General features: G+C 35.3%; 1 protein-coding gene across 2 annotated transcripts in view; it reads left to right on the forward strand.

Annotated features, from left to right (window-relative positions):
* The first annotated feature begins 18,383 nt into the window (after positions 1-18,383).
* The window catches only part of LOC121425009 (glycerol-3-phosphate acyltransferase 1, mitochondrial-like), a 73,014-nt gene continuing 70,976 nt past the window's right edge, over positions 18,384-20,421 (forward strand). For both annotated transcript variants that reach the window (XM_041620936.1, XM_041620937.1), the window contains exon 1: positions 18,384-18,515. In XM_041620936.1, coding sequence (XP_041476870.1) covers positions 18,477-18,515 — 39 coding nt within the window. In that variant the 5' untranslated portion in view covers positions 18,384-18,476. The remainder of the gene's footprint in view (positions 18,516-20,421) is intronic.

The following is a 20,421-nucleotide window of genomic DNA, read 5'->3' on the forward strand; positions in this document are numbered from 1 at the left end:
ATGTTGTTTTCCAGATAGATGGCGCTATTACATCCAATCTCTGATCCAAGTCATCCAGGGGACGTTTCGTGAAAGGACTTGTCGGCCAATCAGTATCAAGGAAAGATTTCAGATCTGAAAACATGTCGGATGAAAATATGGTAACCAGCTTTCATGTTCAAACGATTTCTCTTGCAAAATGTCTTTTCGGTTAATCTCTGAAGCAAATCACAAAGTCTTCAAAGTGGCGCCATACAAGATGATGGGGAAAAAATGGAAAACTAACAAGGAAACGAAAGAAAATAAATTAGAAAGAAACTAAATTATATATATTTGTAGAAAAGTATATAGAAACTTGTGTCATCTATATAAAATAAGCTCTGAAATATTACTGTACTTCAAATGAGAAATAAAATGACGTCACAATGCACCGAAACAACTCTTATACCGGGGATTAAGCCCCTCTACAAAACGAAAATGGCTCTATCAGAAACATTTTTCTCAATTATATGAAAAGAGGGGATTGCTGGGGTGTGCCTACTTGACTGCCCCGAGGGTATTTTGTTTGATATTGACGATAGAGATGAATATGTACATCCGGTTCTTTGATAGTTAAATAAAAAGTCTCATGAAGGGATGGTCAAGGCTGGAACTATTTATATCTAAATAGAATAGATATAGTAAAATTCACAGAGAAAATGATGAAAATTGGGCATATCAAAATCGGATAACAAAATTGATAAACGTTAAAATTCAATAATTTCGTTATTTGAAATAACGAGATTATTTGTGAAAAAGGTTATGCACATCGTCATGAATATTCAGTAGGTGGGCTCGTCACATCACCACCTCACCTTTTCTTATATTATTACGTGAAATGATAAATGCTTTCTTTTTCATACATGTGTAAATGATGTGTCTCCATTATGATGAAATAAGTTGCGGTAATGAATGACTAATGTACTTAATTAGTAGTCAATCCAATTGGTTTAGTTATTGGTAGAAAGGGTTTCAGTAAACTTAATTTCATATAATAAAATACAAAAAAAAACAAGTGGGGATATGACATTGAATCGACATCATCAGCCCACCTAATGAATATTCATAAGACATGCTTAGAATTGCATGTTATACTGGAATAATGCCAATCTTTAAAATTCAATAATTTCGTTATTTGTTATCCGATTTTTTATAAATTTTTCAGCATTTCGCTTTGTGAATTCTACTCTATTTATTGAGATATAAATATCTCCAGCCTGGATCATCCCTCCAAAAAGTGACAGGGACAGAACATCTTACCCTCCCACCACTTCCGTGCGTTCCGCGTCTGCAAAGACTGTAATCAAATTCCTTTATCAACAGGTTATCAATATTATCAGCGTCGATCAATAAAATGGACAATGCACGTCCGGGATCTGTTGTCCACCTCTGGTGGGGATTTCTAGATCAAGTACGAGGCAGCTCTTAGAATCCACTTGGCAACTATATCATGACAGCTCAACAAAGGACGTTTAGTTTGAAACTGTCTCATTTTTGGAGGCTTCAACGGAACAGGTATTAAGAAAATCGGTATGTGCATGCTTACCATTTTTTTTTATATTTGTGATGGTGGTTGTCGACAGTACTGTACATGTTTATATCAACGTTGTTCTCTTTCTCGATGATAAGATAATTGTGGGGGACGGACTAACGGCACGGTGGTTGATTGCAGGGGCCGCGGAAAAGGGGTCTGGAGGCTTCAGCCCCCCTTCTTTATTAAGTTGTTAGGTGTTTTCCCCCTTTGGTATAATAGATAACTCCAGAATTGGTAAAGAGATGATTGCTATGACTTCCAGATTCGAAAGATTCTTATTTTATTCAACCTGTTTAATTCAAAACTTCAATGCTTGATTAATTTTAGGTTTTCACAACTGTCAAATATGGTTCTGAAATAAAGGTTAAAGGAATTAAGGAAAGAGTCAACAATCAACTCTGAGTTAGAAGGTGTCGTGCACTCTTTAATCGTAGCTGGTGTAAAAATAAAACATTTCTTAAGGTTTTTGAACCGGAACAAATAACTGTAAATATGAGAAGAAAAGAAGATTAAAGCTTCAGTGACACCAGCCTTGAAGCAATATCTCTCTTGAATAAAACTTATTTGATAAAAAACGGAAATCGCAGATAGTCATTCATTCTGACCTAGATCTAGTTATTGATGTCCGCTACATATACGATCTGACTAGGGTAATTCATTGTTATAATGAACGCAGTATATAAATAAAAATCCATGGGCAGGAACAGTCTAGTGAGAAGGGGCGGAAGGAAGATGCATCCCCCAACTTTATCATGTTTATGGTTTGGGATGCTCGGTAGTCATCATCAGGTTAAAAAAAATTAATGATATTCCTTTATCTTCCTCTTTATCATTATTATTGTATTATATTATCATTGTTATTATTATTATTTTTATAATTATCATCATTATTGTTATTATTATAATAATTATTATTATCAAGATTGTTATTATTACTATTATCATTATCTACATCATTATAGATGGCCATTATAAGTCGGAAAAGCTTAAATGTTTTTAGCTCACTTCGCTCGGTCTCAGTAGATTTGAAAGAAAGTTATATTCAGTGGAATCATTGTGAATAATATCATTAAAATAATTCTAGTCCGATATCAACCTGAAAATACAAATCTCCTGTGCTATGGGCCTCACCTGAGGCGGAGTGATTTTAAACTTTTATTACGTCATCGGTAGTATGTATAGATTTATACCGTGAATTTGCAATTGTTTTCTATCTACAAAGTAATATAATCAGATACAAATATTGACGGATTGACATTTTAAAGAAAAGCAGTATAAAAATAGAACATATGGAAATGAGGGGGTCCAATAAAATCATTGCTTATCATGTTTGGATTAATCTTTTTTTTTTGGGGGGGGGGCGGTAGACATTCAATTAGTTTTGGAATTATGGTCGGTCCATCACGAACTATTAATTCTTATACCTCGGTCACATTTGCTCTATGGCGGCCGTACGGCGAGTCGAAAACTGCTGTTTTATTCGTTTTTATTTAAACCATTGTAGCTGGTACAAAAAAATGTTAAAACGGCTGTTTCGACTCGCCGTACGGCCGCCGTAGAGCAAATGTGACCGAGGTATTACTCGGGGAAAATATTGGCGCAGGATTAAGCTATAGAGAAGAATGGCGCTGGCCTCCGGAACTGACCTTAGATGCTTCTTCAGTCGTGTCCTTTATAGAAATGGCGAAATGAGTTTAAATAGTTTGAGGGCCGGGGCAAAACGCGACGTGCATGGAGAAAGATTTAACAGTTACAAGAGAGCGAACGATCGAACAAAATAATGGTGTTTTTTTCCTTTTCCTTTTCTTCTTCTTGATTTTTTTTCCGTAGTGTAATTATGGAGGCCTCAACCCCCTATTTATACACCATGTTTTCCTTTTTTATATAGATTTTTATTTGGGCCTGGTGTTGTCATCATAAAATGATGAAAAGTGGCCCATGACTGCTAAGTAATAAATAATAATAATAATATGTCTGTTTGTATAGTGCAGTTACATCACCCCGGCGGTAGCTGAGCCGCCTTATTATAAAGCGTTCAAAGAATAAATCCTACCGGGTACCCATTCATGTCACCTGGACCGAGTGCAGCACAATGTGGATAAATTTCTTGTCGAAGGATATTACGTAATGGCTGGGATTCGAACCAACGACCCTCTGTTTCATAGTCCGGAGACTAATGATTCACTCTGGACCACAACGCTCCACAAACTTTTTTTTGTTGCATTTTTTGCATGAAACAAAAAATCCACAGGAACCGTTCAAACCGGGCCTTCAAATGGGTACTCAAGCATGCAAACAGGCACTATAGAAGCTATTTCAAAGACATTCATGTGAAAGGCTAATCATTTCCACAGACTGCACACATCATCAAAATTAAGTCGATTTTATGTCTTTGCCAATGTGATGATGTGCTCTATCTTGAGGTATTGTAAATACATAAATTGATGAGTCGCCATTCCAACACTAAACCGGTAGACAATCAAGATCGTTTCTTCAGATGTCATTATGTTTTTTTTTCTCGTAGAATCCCCTGAGTACTGAGCATCGGATATATGAACACGTGAACCTCCATCCTCCGTCATGGCAGAAACCATTATGACAGGTCAGCATTTTTGTCGAATGAATTACAGTAGTAGTAGTAGTAGTAGTAGAAGTAGTAGTATGGAAATAGTAGTAGTAGAAAATAGTAGTAGTAGTAGTAGTAGTAGTAGTAGTAGTAGTAGTAGTAGTAGTAGTAGAAGAAGCAGTATTAATGATGATGATGATGATGATGATAATAATAATATAATAATGGTAATGATAATATTATTAATAATAATAATGATAAAGAAAATGATATTAATAATAAAATAATGATAACAATAGTAATAATAATAATAATGATAACAATAATAATTAAGAGAATTGATTAGTCTATGTTTACGATGCTCTCATCGTTTTTTTTTTATCGTCATTTCCCCATGACAGAATTCGTTATTGCTCTGACGGTTCTATGCAGTGTGATCTTAGCATTTGTTATCATCATCGTCACCTTATTAGTGTGTATGAAGATAAGAAACTATCGATACAGTGACGAGGACAATGACGACGAGGACGATATCAAACACGAACATGAGAGTTCAAAACATCAATCTACCAATCATAGGACAAGGCGAGATGCATGGGTGTCTGGGGAGCAGTTTACTCTGGCGCCTGAGAAAACTCTCATTAAAATTGTTCTTCATCCTCAGAAAGATTCTTTTTCTCATCAGCCATACATAGATGACGGTTTACCCACGATTGTGGCATGAATGTAGACGTTTTACTTACGGTCGCATAGCGGATTATGACGAATTAGATACGGTCGTGCAACGAATCATGATGGATTATCCACGATCGTGTCACAAATCTGCGAAGAAAACACTTTCAGGAGACCGAGCATGGCAGTAACTGATCAATTAAGAAAACTTTCTTCATGGAGAACGAGTCGATTTACCTACGATCGCGTCATGAATCATGACAGTTTACCAATGGTCGTTGGACGAACCATGATGGTTTACATGAAGTTTTTTTTACAAGAATCTGGGAAAAAACATTTACATGAGATTAGACCTTATAAATGTCATGATGATCTATATAGTTTGAATATTATCACAGCGTTATGTATTGGTATTATGCATCTTAATCATGAAGTTACATTTCGAAAATATTACCCATATTACTTTGCCATATCAGGTAGGCTTCAATTTATCAAAATTAGGCATAGTTATAATTGGAATACAAGCAATTTATTGTTGAAAAGAAAGAGACACAATATCAAATTCAAATAGTCCATAATTATATCACCACATACCCTTAGCTATGTGCATGCTATAATTGGATAATATTCTTGTGTTTAAAATTACATTTTGAATGTAAATTTGGCAGAATAATGTGCTCTGAGTATAGTTTTATGAATACATTTATATTTGATATCTTATTTTTGAGCACCAGGGCACCACTTGATTCTCGCAGGCATGTGTGCTGGCTGAATATATCATATGTGACTAAATTATTCAGAAGTAGGTATTTATTCAGAATAATGCACCAAAGAATTCATTTATGATATATTCAAGATGTATTTTAAAAATGAGGAAGGGAAGAGTAAATATAGCAAACTTGAAAAAAGGTAAATATAACAAAAGGCTTGGAAAAAAAAGAGACAAATAAAATGACGTTATTTTCACAAAGGGAACTAGTTTAAGCACATTCCGCAAGAAAGGACTTAAGGGGTAATTTTCACTATTCATTTTTTATTTCAAATATTGAAAAAGAACATTAATTGTAGGCTATTCAATGATGCAAATATTACTTTAGAATCTCAAGTAAAGCTAAAAATACCAGCAAATTAAAATGGGCATACTAGAAAATTAATCAAAAAAATTATCACTGAAGCCCCTTCTTGCGGAAATCCGACAGATTATCACTTACATAAAAAATTATTAACATTTTTACTCCCCGTCTTCATTAATTTTTCACTTCCTGTAAGCTCTGATTTCATTTTTTTTTATTCTTTCAAAAAATATTTCAACTTCTCAATATTATATGCTAACGTCTCGCTTTCAACCTTTTCACTTAATTTCTAATGCGTATTAGAAATTGGGATATAGGTATATACATGTATAGCATCGATATTGGAACTCTGTAATCTGTAACTTCGTATGGTATTTTTTGTACCTCTGTCATGTGTCTATGGTAATGTTTGTTCCTTCCTGTGAAGTTGAACAAACGAATAAACTTATAGGCGGCGGAAGCGGGGGGGGGGTCCTGTCCCCCTTAATTTGAGGTGGGGGACGGAACGTCCTCCTAAAATTTCTGTCGATAACTTTTTTATGCTTGTCAATTTCATTTCCTGCGCCCCCTCCCCTAAATTCAGGTGGACCCCCTAAATTTATTTTGGTCCCCCTCCTAAAATTGTGGTTGATGACCTTTCTTTTTTTTTTGCTTGCTTGTCCAATTTTTAACGTGTGTCCATCTCTAAATTTCAGGTCGACCCCCCCTAAATCTTTTGGCTTCCGTCGCCAATTAATAAACTAGATAGGAATGTTATGTTAACATACGTACACCAAAATAAACAATTAACTTGAAAATAAATCACAATTATGGACCGTATATTCGCTGAATGTCTGTAAACTTCTTCATTTGAAGACCACCGCGGTGGTCTTCAAATGAATGGTGCACCCTTGCTCTGATTGTATTGCTGTCGGTTTGATAATACACTTTCAATTTAGAAAAAAAATTAGTAGTCTTCTTCTCATTAAGTGTTGGTTTGTTTCATTCAAACTTAAAGAATCGTGTAGAGCTAGGTGTGATGTTTGTCAAAAATTACTTTCGAGAATGGAGCCCTTTCAGGGGCGGCGATCCAGGGGGCCGGGGGCACAGTGCCCCACATTTTCAAGCACTGAAAAGTGTCATTTTTACGCAAGAAAAATTCCCCCTCCTCACAAACATGTACTGTGTCCCATTGATCGGAAGAGGATCCATTTTAGGTGTTACCAAGAGCCCTTTCTCGTATGAGTTTCAAGTTTCAAAATTTATTAATCAAATCCACACATATTGGATCATTCTCAATTTTACAAACACTTTGATAATTACAGTGAGACACAAAGTTACAAATCAAATATATAAATAAATATGAATACGAAACACAGAAAAATTTTGTTTTTTTCATGTTGAGCTCTAAAACATATTCGATACATACTCAAATAAAAAAAAAATTGACATGCATGTATTATAGCGGAGGTATAATTGTGTTTTTTTTGTGTTTTTTGTACGGTTTCTTTGCACAATTTTTATATGTGTAAATTATACTAGGCTCAAATAACATTAAATATAATTAAATAAAGCAGCTTTCCCTAAAAAAATGAAATAAAGGTTGCAAAGGACAAATATTTTCAAATTTTAAGACTCAGAAATGAACACAAATATCGCAGTTAAATCGTTTATAAAACTGGTTTCATTTCATTTCATTTATTTCCACAAAATTAAAATATGTACAAAGCAGTATACAAATACAGTTTAAAATGGTGGTGGACCAAATGAAAGCTCATCAGGTGGGTGTTTCATAAAGCTGTTCGTAAAGTTACGCACAACTTTACGCACGACTGGAACATGTTCTTAGGTCATAAATCAATTATATAGGGATATCACATAGTCATACTCATAGCACAAGAAAGGATCACCAGTCGTGCGTAAAGTCATTCTTATCTTACGAACAGCTTTATGAAACACCAACCTGGCTTGTTTGGATGGCCCAATATAACATTCACAAGTGCACATAGTACGTAATACATAATACATAAAACATAATACATACATAATCATAAAAATACATCCATATAGCATAAGACAGGACAGGAAAGAAGGAGGAAAGAAACAGAGGGAGAGGCTATGATTATTTGTCAAGAGCAAGGGGTTGCTCAGTGTAAAGTAAGTGTCGTTTGTAATTAAAGTTGAAAAGTTTACATGTCTTTGCTGTCTGAAGTTTAATAGGTAGATTGTTCCACAGTATAGGGCCCTGATAAAAAATGGTTGATTTGGCTAGCTCGGTTCGACACAGAGGAGGATGAAATTTGCATCTATTTCGTGTATTATGGGAATGAATGGATCGATTCAATATAAAATAATTTAAAAGTGATGGTGGTATACTACCATGATAACAGTTATTCATGAAAGAACCAGTTTGTAAAGAAATAATACTATGGATTGAAAGAATATTCATTTTGGAAAATAGAGGGGAAGAAGGATGTAAATGATGAGAATGAGTTATAACTCTTAGTGCCCTTTTCTGTAGACGAAATATACGATTAAGATTATATTTTGATGAGAAGCCCCACACTGTGGAACAATAACTTAAATGAGAAGATATTAAAGAATGATACAATAATTTGAGAATATTTCTGGGCAAAAATGACAATTTTCTAAGAATTCCGATATTTCTAGATATGGTACCACATAGATGACTTATATGATTATTCCAAGACAACCTATCATCAATAATAACACCTAAGAACTTAGTACTTGACACTCTATTAATAATACGATGATTATAATAAATATTTGGGATGTTATTACTAATTTTACGTGTACCAAATATTACATAGTTAGTTTTATCTACATTTAAAATCAGCTTATTGGCACACATCCATTGATGTAATTTTATTAATTGGGTGTTCATGGTATTGATAAGTTGAGTTGGATCAGGATTGGAAAGAAAAATACTGGTGTCGTCTGCAAATAATATGTAATTTAATAAGGTTGAACATTTTGGCAAGTCGTTTATATAAATCAAAAACAGAAGGGGACCAAGTATAGAGCCCTGGGGCACTCCACATCTTACTGTATTATATTTTGATTCCATACCATCTATAACTGTATACTGTTGTCGTTCATTCAAATAACTTCGAAACCAGTTTAAAACAATACCTCTGATCCCATAGTAATGCAATTTATGAAATAAAATTGAGTGATCTATAATGTCAAAAGCTTTTGACAAATCAATAAAAACTGTTAATGTATATTCTTTCCTTTCTATTGCTTGCGTAATTTTATGAATCAATTCCAATATTGCAGAAGATGTAGAGTGCCCACATCTAAAACCAAACTGAGTACAGAAAAGAACTTGGAGTTTATCAAAAAAAGAAACAACTCTATTATACATACATCTTTCTAGTATTTTAGCAAATATTGAGAGTACAGAGATTGGTCTATAATTATTTAGTTCACTCGTATCACCTTTTTTGTAAATTGGTGTTACTCTGGCTATTTTCATAAAGTCAGGATATTTGCCAGTAGATATACTACAGTTAAAAATATGACTAAGATTTTCACAAATGACTGGTAAACGAATTATTTTCTTGACAACTTTGATACCTATAGAATCATGACCAGAACTTGTATTGCTTTTCATTTTTAAAACTATATCAATTATTTCACTTGGTTTTATTGGTTTGAGATATAACGATTCCAAATTTGGGTCATCTAGATAAGAAACAAAATTAGTATTAGAATTGTTAATGTGTTGATAAGACAATTTAGTACCAATTGTAGCAAAAAAATCATTAAAAGCATTTGCAATTATTTTTTATTAGTTACAATTTCACCATTCAGTTTTACAGAATTAATACTTGAAGATGAGCTTTTGTTTTTTCCCAAAATTGTATTAATACATTGCCAAGTCTTTCTTGTGTTGTCTTTGAAATCATTGAATTTCTTGAAATAAAAGTTACTCTTAGCTTGTCTAAGCTTTAAGGTTACATAATTTCTGAATCTTTTATATGCTTTCTCACGATACTGTGTAGGATATTGTAAAAACTTTTTATAAAGTTCTGATTTTTTCTGGCAGAGCTTTTTAAATCGTGCGTCATCCATACTTTTTTATTACATATCTTTTTCTGTTGATGTTCTTTTTTCATAAAGCATTTATTATATAAATTAGTAAAATTTGTGAGAAATGAATTGTACGAACTATTTACATCATCAGTTAAACTAAATGACAGATTTTGAACTTCACTATAAAACATATTAATTGTGTCATCATTGATACAGCGTACAGTATAAATAGATTCATGTGGCACACTTAATAGCGAACCAGTAATTGCAAAAACAGGTAAATGGTCGCTTATATCAGATATGAGAATACCAGCATTGATAGATAAATCTGAGTTAACAAAAATATTGTCCAACAAAGTGGCAGATGAAGCTGTAACACGAGTTGGTGCACCAATAAGCGGCTGAAAAGAATAACTAAGCATCAAATCGAAAAAAGCATCGATTTTAATATTTTGTGAAACTTTTAACATATCTAAATTGAAATCACCCATAATGTAGCATTCATAATTATTCATAATATTGTTTTGAAAAACATTTGTGAAATCTTCTAAAAAAACCATCAACAGATTTGTCAGGAGGACGATAAATGACACCAATCAATTTGTTTTTACCCTTTTGTGGAATTTCAATGAATAACGATTCAAAAATACTGTATTGTGTAGCTAAATCATTAAGTTTGTAATGCACAGACTTATTGATATACATTCAATTCCACCACCTTTTTTGCTAACTCGGTGTTTATGTTCAAATAAATAATCTTCTAATTGAAGCATTGATAAAGGAGATGAATCATTTAGCCAAGTCTCTGATATTCCTATATCAAAGTGATGTTCAATTTCATTTAAAAATATGTCTAAATTTTCAAAATTTTTATTAAGACTTCTGCAATTGAGATGTATGATAGAAAATGTTTTACCCAATGATCTGTTATTTTCATTAATTTTTTTTACAGTAAAATACTGGTCTGACAAATTAATAGGATCAAAAGGCTCATCATTATTCAAGGATAACTTTGGTGTGTCATTATTAATCATGTCATGTAGGAATGAATCTGAAAACGTATTTCCACGGTCATTAAAAGACATATGGCAAGTATCATAGAATTGTTCATCATTAATATTATTAAAAGGAAAAATTTTACTTAAGCATTTATTACATAAAAAGTTATTGTTTGTTACATCATGTATGAAGCTAAGCAAATCCTGTTTCAAATTATAAATGTTTTCTATAATGCTACAAATTGAACATTTTACCCAATGATTATCAAGATTCACTGGAGAGGAATCACAGTTAATTACTGACAGAGACATGTACGAGTAAAGTTTTGAAACAAGCGAAGTATTAGGAGAGAGGAAAGACAGAAAAGAAGAACTTGAGAAAAGAGAGGAAATGAAGAAAGATACAACATTATAAAAAGCATATCACAACAAATAAAATCCATCTTTGTAATAACAGAGCAATCTCGTGAAAAATGCATGGAAGTGTGAAAAAAGTTCAGAATCAGTTCAATAGCAGTCGACATATAGGAGTTCACCAGGGTACATACAAATAATGCATTTCCCATGTGTATGATTCAGTTGGAAGTATATGATTCATGCATGTATTTCCTTTTCATTTGTTTACATTCAGTTTGATATGTTTATAGTTTATTCAAGTCTTCTTCGCAGGTAATCAGTTGACACTCTAATGGTATAATAATTCAAAATAACTAAATGATGAATATATAAAGAAGTACAATAATGACATAGTATAATTTCATCATGTGACACTTAAAGAAATAGTGATACCGTAGGAAGCTTAGAGAGAAAAGTAACAGTAATAACAACAATAATGACGACAATAATACTAAGCCTTTAGCATGTTTAACGGACTAACAGCAAAATCTAAAGGTTTAGTTTTTATCTCTTATCCCTATTCAGGTGGAAAACAAGGTTGGGTAAGAGTGATTATGAAGTCATTACTTATTATTTTCTAAAAGCTCCAGACGTTTGTCAAACATTACACTATAAAATTTTCTTAAATATATGATTACGTTTATCTATTTCGAAGTTTGACATCATTATTTTAAAAGTGTCATTATTTGACATCGTTAGTTTAAAAGTGCCATTTCCCCAAAACATGCCCCTCACGGACGTTTTATGTGCCCTTTTCACCTGAGGAGGACCCGTTTTATGTGTTAGCAAGTGCCCTTATGCCATCTAGTAGGTGCACTTCCTCGTATCAGTGCCCCTATTTTTACCCAAGAAAAGTGCCCATCACGAATCTGTGCCCCTTTCACCGAGAAGAACCCGTTTTATATCTAAGCAAGTGCTCCCTTGCCTTCTTATTGCAGTGCATGCCTCTTTTTACCCAAGAAAAGTGCCCGTCACGAATATGCCCTGTGCCCTTTCACCTGAGAAGGACATGTTTCATGTTAACGAGTGCCCCTTTTCCTTCTATCCTTCGATCAGATTAGTTAATCTGGAAAAAAAATCTTTGTGCCCAATGAGCGCCCGGTTTCTTGAGAGCGCCTTTCTGCTTCCTTCTGCAAGTGCATAATGAATGAAAAAAACTTGTAAAAATAATCCTACGCGACTTATAAGTTTCATGATTCATGTTAGTGGGGTAGATAGGCCTAAGTAATTTCTAGTGTTTTTAAGATCACGGCCGTACGTACGCAGCGGGGTGGGGGCAGTTGCTCCCCCTGAAATTGTGAAAACTCACATTTTTTACAGCAGATTTTCAAAAAATATCAAAAGTGTGCACAAAATCCATCAATTAACAAAATGAAAAAGCGCCTCAAAGATAAGCTCAGTCGCTCTGCTCTCTCTCCATTTTTTTTCTAAAAAGTTAACGCGTACGTGCTAACCGCGCCCTGTTTAAGATAGTGCCCTTTTCTAAAGAACAGGTGCCCTTTTTTCCATGTGCCCGCCCCTTTCAACTTCACTCCGCCCTTTTGACTTTTGTGTATATTTGTGTTTAATAGCTAAAAAGTAGAAAAAATATCTCGTTCCGATGAGATGCTATTTTTACACAAGAGAAATCCGCCAACAGTTACGGTACTGGCCAATACAGAGTCGTCAACCTCACCGGTACCGTATGCAGTCTCCCTAAAATAAAATAAAAAGACGCATAGCGTCAAAAAAGGCCGATTATGGTACATATACGCACCATATATGGTATCCCACATTGAGCAAAAGGGGCAAAAGGCCGGCCGTTGAATCAACGTTTTCCGAGACGTCAAATTGAGATCTTCTTCTGTAGCTAGTTAACACCCTAACTTCCCAACTAATTTACTCGATATCTATTTGTCTATCATTAATGACACCGTACAACGTGATAAAGAAATTCCAGTGATGTTATATAAATGTGCAAACTTCTACTCTCCCGCCTAGACTCAGCAGTTGACTCCGTCTCCGTTGACTGTGGACGCTGTCGCTGATCTGAATTGAACCGCCTAGCTCCCGGGGTGGCAAGGCTGTGAGTACCGTAGATGTCTCCATTACTATAGCTATATAGTGTAGTAATACTAGTATACCGCACGCACACAAGCATGCGAGGTTAGCTTCTTGAGGACTCCATGATGATGTATTTTTGGCAAAATCGTGATATAGGCCCCGCTCGAGAAACACTTGTAATACTACCTCAGTATCTAGGTTGCTAACTTCAGCTCACTATATATACTCGTCAGGCGCGTACGCAGGATTTTTGAAAGGGGGGGTTTTCGAGCTGATTTTTTTTTTTAAATCTCCCGCCCAGTCTCTAAAAAGTGATGAGCGGAGGGGAGGTGATGATTTTTTTTTTCAGCGCTGCAAATAAGACAATAACATTTAAGTGGGGATGGGTATGTAACAGTGCGGTCATGACCCGCGAGCGAGCAGAAATGTTCTCGTTTTTGCGTTGAAAACATAACCTTTTTGTCAATAGTTTGTTGGTATCATAGTCGATGCTACATGTCCTTCGGATCGTAGCACTCATGATATGGCCAACCGCGTAGCCAGGATTTCATTTTGGAGGGGGCGGTAAATGCACGCGAGGCGTGCCAACACTTACAGAGCGCGCGAAGCGCGCTCCCTAGGGGGTGGGTGCAGGGAGGGGGAGTTTCCCCCTCCCGCGCGAAGCGCGAAGCTTTTAGTGTTTCATAAATTAAAATGAAAAGGAGCCGTTTCTTTTGTCTCTAGTACCTCCAATTCGGTTGACTATATTGCGATTTTGAACCTAGTTTTCAAAAGTGATTGTAAACGCACAAAAGAGGTATACAATGGAGGAAATTAAAATGATAATAACTCCGCGCGAAGCGCGGAAGCTAAAGTGATTTATCAATGTTTCTTGTCATAAAAAGGGTCTCGAGAAAAGGGTATTCTCAAAGATATATTGAAACTTTCTTTGGAAAGATCAGATTTGATTACAAACAATTTAGCATCAGTGCATATTTTTAACTCGCAAAACAGAGGAGAAGAATTGTAGAGGAAGATATTCCTCCCCGCGATGAGCAATGAAACTCTGAAATTTCAAAGGGCGGACGTTTCATCAAATGTAGATATCTCTAATACCCAATCGTCTCTAATTCAATTGATTTTCTAAGATTATTGAACTTCATTACAAGGAAAATAATGCGCATAAAGTTGAAACTTCTGTGATTTATTGAAATTATCTATCTATATAATAAAGGATGATTAATTTTTTTGACTTATCCTGAAGCGCTTCATTTTGAATATAAAGAAACTTAAGTGTCATTCAAAATTTCAAACTGAGGGCGCAAAACAGGACAGGAGATGAATGTATACAGGGAAATGACATGAAGTTTAATACAATTTGATAAAAAAAATATTGTACTTTTTTATTTAATACGACACGAATTCCATACCTTCCTCTTTTTAAATAAGGAACCCGTTTGCCCCCAAATTATGGTTGTTTATAGTAATGAGCTGAAAAGCGGGAGAAGCTAACTTTATGGAGGTGACGGCAGAAACTGATATAAAGATTTTACCCGCTCGGAGCCGACCAGACCAGAAGTTGCGCGATCAATTGAAAAAAAAAGATAACTTCATACATTTACTTCGGCCTAACCTTACTCAAATTCATGCCCTAATGTGTACAATTTTAACTTTAACTGGCAAGAAGCACATAGCTGAGGTGGAAAAACAGGGTTAGAGAAAAGGTGGGGGAACAATGGAGAACTTCAATATTGTCATTTAACCGCGCGCAGCGCGGAAGCAAAATTCATATATGAATTTAAAGCAAGAAGAGTGAAGGAGTTTCTCTTTTGAGAAAAAAATAAAGAATAAATAGAAAAAACACAAAGCTACCTTTCTTCCCTTTCCTTCCTTCCCTTTTCCTTTTCTCCTCTCCTTTTTTCCCTTCTTTTTTTTCTTTTTGGGGACGTTTTTTTTTGGGGGGCGACCGCCCCCCCCTGGCTACGCGCCTGGATATGGCCTTGATCAGAACACTAGAAACTTGAGAAATGTCATGAATAATTACGAGCGAGCGGAGCAAGCGAGCCGAAATGTTTGCGTTTTTCCGTCAAAACATACAATTCTTCTCAATAGCTTGTTGGTAATGATTACATATTAGTTGATGATACATGTCCTTCTGCTCGTAAGTCTCATGATATGGCCTTGATCAAGAGACTAGAAACTTAAGAAATTTCATAAATGATTACGAGCGAGCGGAGTGAGCGAGCCGAAATTTTCGCGTTTTCCCGTCAAAACGTACATTTCTTGTCAATAGTTTGTTAGTAAATCAAGTATTAGTCGATGCTACATGTCCTTCTATTCGTAACACTCATAATACGGCCTTGAACAGGAGACTAGATACTTATGGAATTTCATAAATTATTACGAGCGAGCGTAGCGAGCTAACCGACATTTTAGCGTTTTCCGTCATTTTGGTTTTCATATTGGTAAAACATATTTTGTAAGAAAACGTATGTCTTTGTCTTGGTTCACTTGTATTCATAAGTATACATCATGATAATCATGTATGGCCTTGTTAATGGCGATACCGTGATCATGTCGGCGACATGCGGAAATAAAAGATATAATAAAATGGAGCGAGCGAAGCGAGCGGAAATTTTTTCTGTGTTTTTCGTCGGAAACATGAGATTCTGTTCATCATTGCTGTCATATACATTATTGGGTAGGGGAACTGTCCGACCTCTGGGGAGACAAGCAAAAAAAAAAAAAAAAAAAAAAAAAAAAAAAAAAACGAAAAGGGGGGGGTTTGAACCCCCGAAACCCCCCCCTTGCGTACGCGCCTGATACTCGTTATATAGGCCCCGCTGCTGTGTTGAACGGCTTGGAATGTCCGTGCGCGGGGCCTGTTTCACGAGTATAGTACTATAACCGTTATATGCATGGGCCCCGCGCTACGGCACTGCAGACACTCCAACACAGTAGCGGGGCCTATATCACGAGTATATATTAAGCTTGCATCCTAAGATAGTCGCGAAACAGGCCCCGTCCAATGTGCTTATCCCAGCATTCGCACGTGCGTGGGGCTCGGATGACGGCTATATTAGTATACTCGTTATCGAGGCCCCTTACACTGCTATATAGTGGTATTTAATGTGGTCGTGGGGCTTGTTTCCCCGCGCGGTGGTCGATGAGAATTATGACGGGCGGGGCCCCATCCCCGGGGGGGGGGCTCTAATTTGTTTTCCACATGAAATGCCCTAACTTCATTATTTTTCCACCATTTTGAGTCGGATTTTTTAAAGAATACCTGTTTATGCATTGCATGTGTAAAGTTCGTGCTCGTTGCGTGTCTTGTTTTACTAGCATTGCGCAGATACGCTGGTGCGCAGACATGGGGGAACTGACCATATGGTCAGGGGTTCCCCCATGTCTGCGCGGTCTCCCAAGTCTGCGCACCCGCGTATCTGCGCGATTCTAGTAAAAGAAGATACGCAATGAGCACGAACTTTACACATGCAATACAGACAGGTATTCATTAATTAAAAATCTGACTCAAAATGGTGGAAAAATAATGAATTCAGGGCATTAAATGCGACAGCCTCAAAATGCAGCCTTTGTCATCAAAATCCCTGAATCGTGTGCAAAGTGACTGAGTGCGCAGACATGGGGTACCATTTTTTTTTCAATCTGAAAATGACATCCCGAGGTTTTTTCCAAGAAAATCATATATTTCTTTCAAATTTTTATGAGATATTTGGCACACTAACTCATTATGATGTAAGGAACATTATCAACTGAAAGATTTTGTGAAATAAAAAGAAATTCACTTTAAATCTTAACTCAAATCGTTAGGTGCGCAGACTTGGGGCCCACCATCATACTTGAAATTGAATTTCATGATTTTAAATAATGCCTTGTATTAAAGTTGTAAATACGGTGATAAAGAAGAAGAAACGGCTTCGTCATGTCTGCATGTGTTTGATTTGAAGAAAAATTGTAATGAAGGTGAAACCTTTTATCATCTAAAACATCCTATAAAATAATTACTATCACCTGACAATAGTTGTTTTATACTTTATCATTTATGGCCTTATTGTGAAATTTGTCACCTCTCTTCTTCAATCCTGTCAATTCTTGTGTATGTGCGCTTGTTGTGTACAAAGTCAATGGGAGTGGAAATAATGAAATAAATGGACTGGTGACATAAACAACGTTTAAAGGCCTACTTTATTTTTTGTTTGAGCCAAATGACTTTTAGATCATGATAAAGCTGAATATGCCTTAAAATGCTTTAAAATTGATATTATAGGGTCTAAGTTTCAAAATAAGAATTTGTTTAATTGGGTCAAGATCACAGTTTTCATTGGCCAAGTTTATTAAGCAGATCTCTGGAAAAAAAATGAACTCTGCACTCTGCTTTGAGTGGTCAAAGAGACCATTCAAATTCCAACGATTTCTATGCTGGGGCCCCTCCAAGGTCACACTCCCCATGTGGTAATATCTTCAAATTACCTGCGTCTGTTGTTTTGCGAACCTTTTTCAAGCAATCAGAACTCTGGATTCCATGCTAATCCAAAATTTGAGAAATCTTGTCTTGTACCTTGGCGAGAAAAGTGTGATCTTGACCTGATTAAAAGGTGCCACATGTCAAGCTTGACATTGCTAGAAAGTGCATAATTTCAGCTTTATGTTGATAACCGTGATATAGATTCCTTGAAGGGCTTTTAAGACTCAAAATGTTTTGCACGATTTGCTAAAGAAACAGAGGAAGAATATTAAGGTTTGAGGCACATTTTCAGGCCTGAATTTTATCAAATTTACCGGTAGTCAATTCAAAATAAATGACGAATATGAAATAGAAACATTTAATCTGTCCAATGGTGCAATGATATTTAAAATTTGACTTGAGGATGAAGTTACTTTTTAGTAGGTAAATTCTTGGAGAAATAAATCTCATGCTTCATAATATTTTGCAGGGAAGAGGATTAAGCAACAAGAGGATTTGGATGGATTTTTTTCATTTTCGTTTTCATTCATTTTTCACAAATTACAATAACATTGCATTGATTACTTTCTTCCAGTTTCTAGAGCAGAGGTCTTGGAATATCATTGCAAATGGCAAAGAGCAAGTTTGAGTATGTTCGCCAATTTGAGACAGTTGACAAGCTTCTACCAAACTCATGGATTGTGGTCAGAATAGATGGAAAGAATTTTCACAAGTAAGAATTAGTGGTTTATCTCAAATTAAATCAAGTGAATTGTCAGGATGAGTATAAAATTGTGACTTGAATGTCACATTTTGTTCAAATCAAGGTATTATTCCACATTCTATGAAAGATTATTACATAGGAAAGCCAGTAATATTGACAAAATGTTGTAGAAAACAATGGAAGAATGTGTGCATTTTATTTGTTTGAAATTTGTGAGCCTAATAATAAGATTAACAAGGTTAAATCTAGGCATTTATAGCTTATCATCTAGAAATCTATTCTGAGGCAAACTATTACCCCAGCTGCACCTCAAGCCTCCAGCGCTCAGCACATTAACAGAATTAGTCCAGATGGGTTCCGATTCACTTCACCTGGGTTGAGTGCAGCACAATGTCGGTGATTTCTTGCTGAAGGAAAGTTGTCATTGCTTGGATTTTAACTCTGATTAAAAGACCATCGTCATATTCACAAGACCACAGCTGAGATGAATGTTGAGACTACATGTAGATCAATGTAACAAGGATTTTTAGTAACTAAGGTAAATTATATTAGCCAGTTGTTTTCATTTTATTGTCTATATTCAATGATCAAAAAGTCATACATCAAATAGAATATATACAAACACAATTTTTTTGGGGGGAACTTATTTTTTAATCATATGACACATTATTGTATTAGGTTTTCAGATATTCATGGCTTTGAGAAACCCAATGACCTACGAGGGCTTTCATTGATGTCAGAAGCTGCTGCTAGTGTAATGACAGAATTTAAAGATATCATCTTGGCATACGGTCAGAGTGATGAATATAGCTTTGTCATGAAGAAGGACACAACACAGTATGGCCGAAGAGCAAGGTAACCATAGACTTAAAGGAGATTTTATTTTAACAGCTACCATTTAATGATAGATCAATGTTTGAAGAGAAGAAATAAGATTCACAATGATGGTATTAATTTTTGATGTTGTATTAGTCCCTTAGAAATTGTGTTAGTAGGAGTTGTAATTGTATAATCATTTATTTATTGTGATTATTATTATTATGAATTCTTTGGGCCATAATTGCCATTTTCCCTTGGATTATTCTTAAATTTCGCAGGGCAAAAAAGTCAATTCATTAGGGTAAATTCACATTTAATGTCACTTGAGTGTCATTTTAAAATTCAGAATAGTTTAGTGCCTCTTCCATGTAACCATTTGAATAATAAATTTGGGATGCATTTGCAGGTCTATAGTCTATCATATGGCTACATGTAATTTAGGTGATGGAAAGTGTAACACCTTTAAGTTTTTTCCATTACCACAGTTGAGGATCATATTTTTTGTCTACTTTGTTTTGTACCTCTAGCAAGCTATCTACCACCGTAACATCACTGTTTTCATCATCATTTGTCTTCCTTTGGCCCAAGTTCTTCTCTGATAAGCCTCTTCAATATCCCCCAGCATTTGATGGACGGTGTGTCCTATACCCATCAAACAAAAACCTTAGAGACTATCTCAGCTGGAGACAAGCTGATTGTAAGTAGATAGGGCACATAGGCTTGCATTCTGAAGTTGGGATAGCCAGTAGTGGCATAAATCTCTAACAGTAACAGTATAATTTCAATGTTTCAACTCATTTTTCTCTCCAATCATTATTAACTGTTTTGGAAGGATAAATAAGATAGCTTTCCCTACCATTCACGATCTAGGAAAAAGCACAGTAAACATAAGAAACATAGAATATAAGGATTTTTTTTGTTAACATTATTGGCTTTCCTTAGATAGACTATGGTCTAAATTAAACCTGACTTCAGAATACGGGCCAGAGGGTTTATTCACATTACTAGTTCCATTACTTTTGCATGGGTGCTAATTGCACCCAAGGAAATCTGCACATTTATGGAGAATTCCACCCTGAATCAAGTTGAATAAAAT

Source organism: Lytechinus variegatus, chromosome 12 (genome assembly GCF_018143015.1).
Source record: "Lytechinus variegatus isolate NC3 chromosome 12, Lvar_3.0, whole genome shotgun sequence".
Classification (NCBI taxonomy): domain Eukaryota; kingdom Metazoa; phylum Echinodermata; class Echinoidea; order Temnopleuroida; family Toxopneustidae; genus Lytechinus; species Lytechinus variegatus.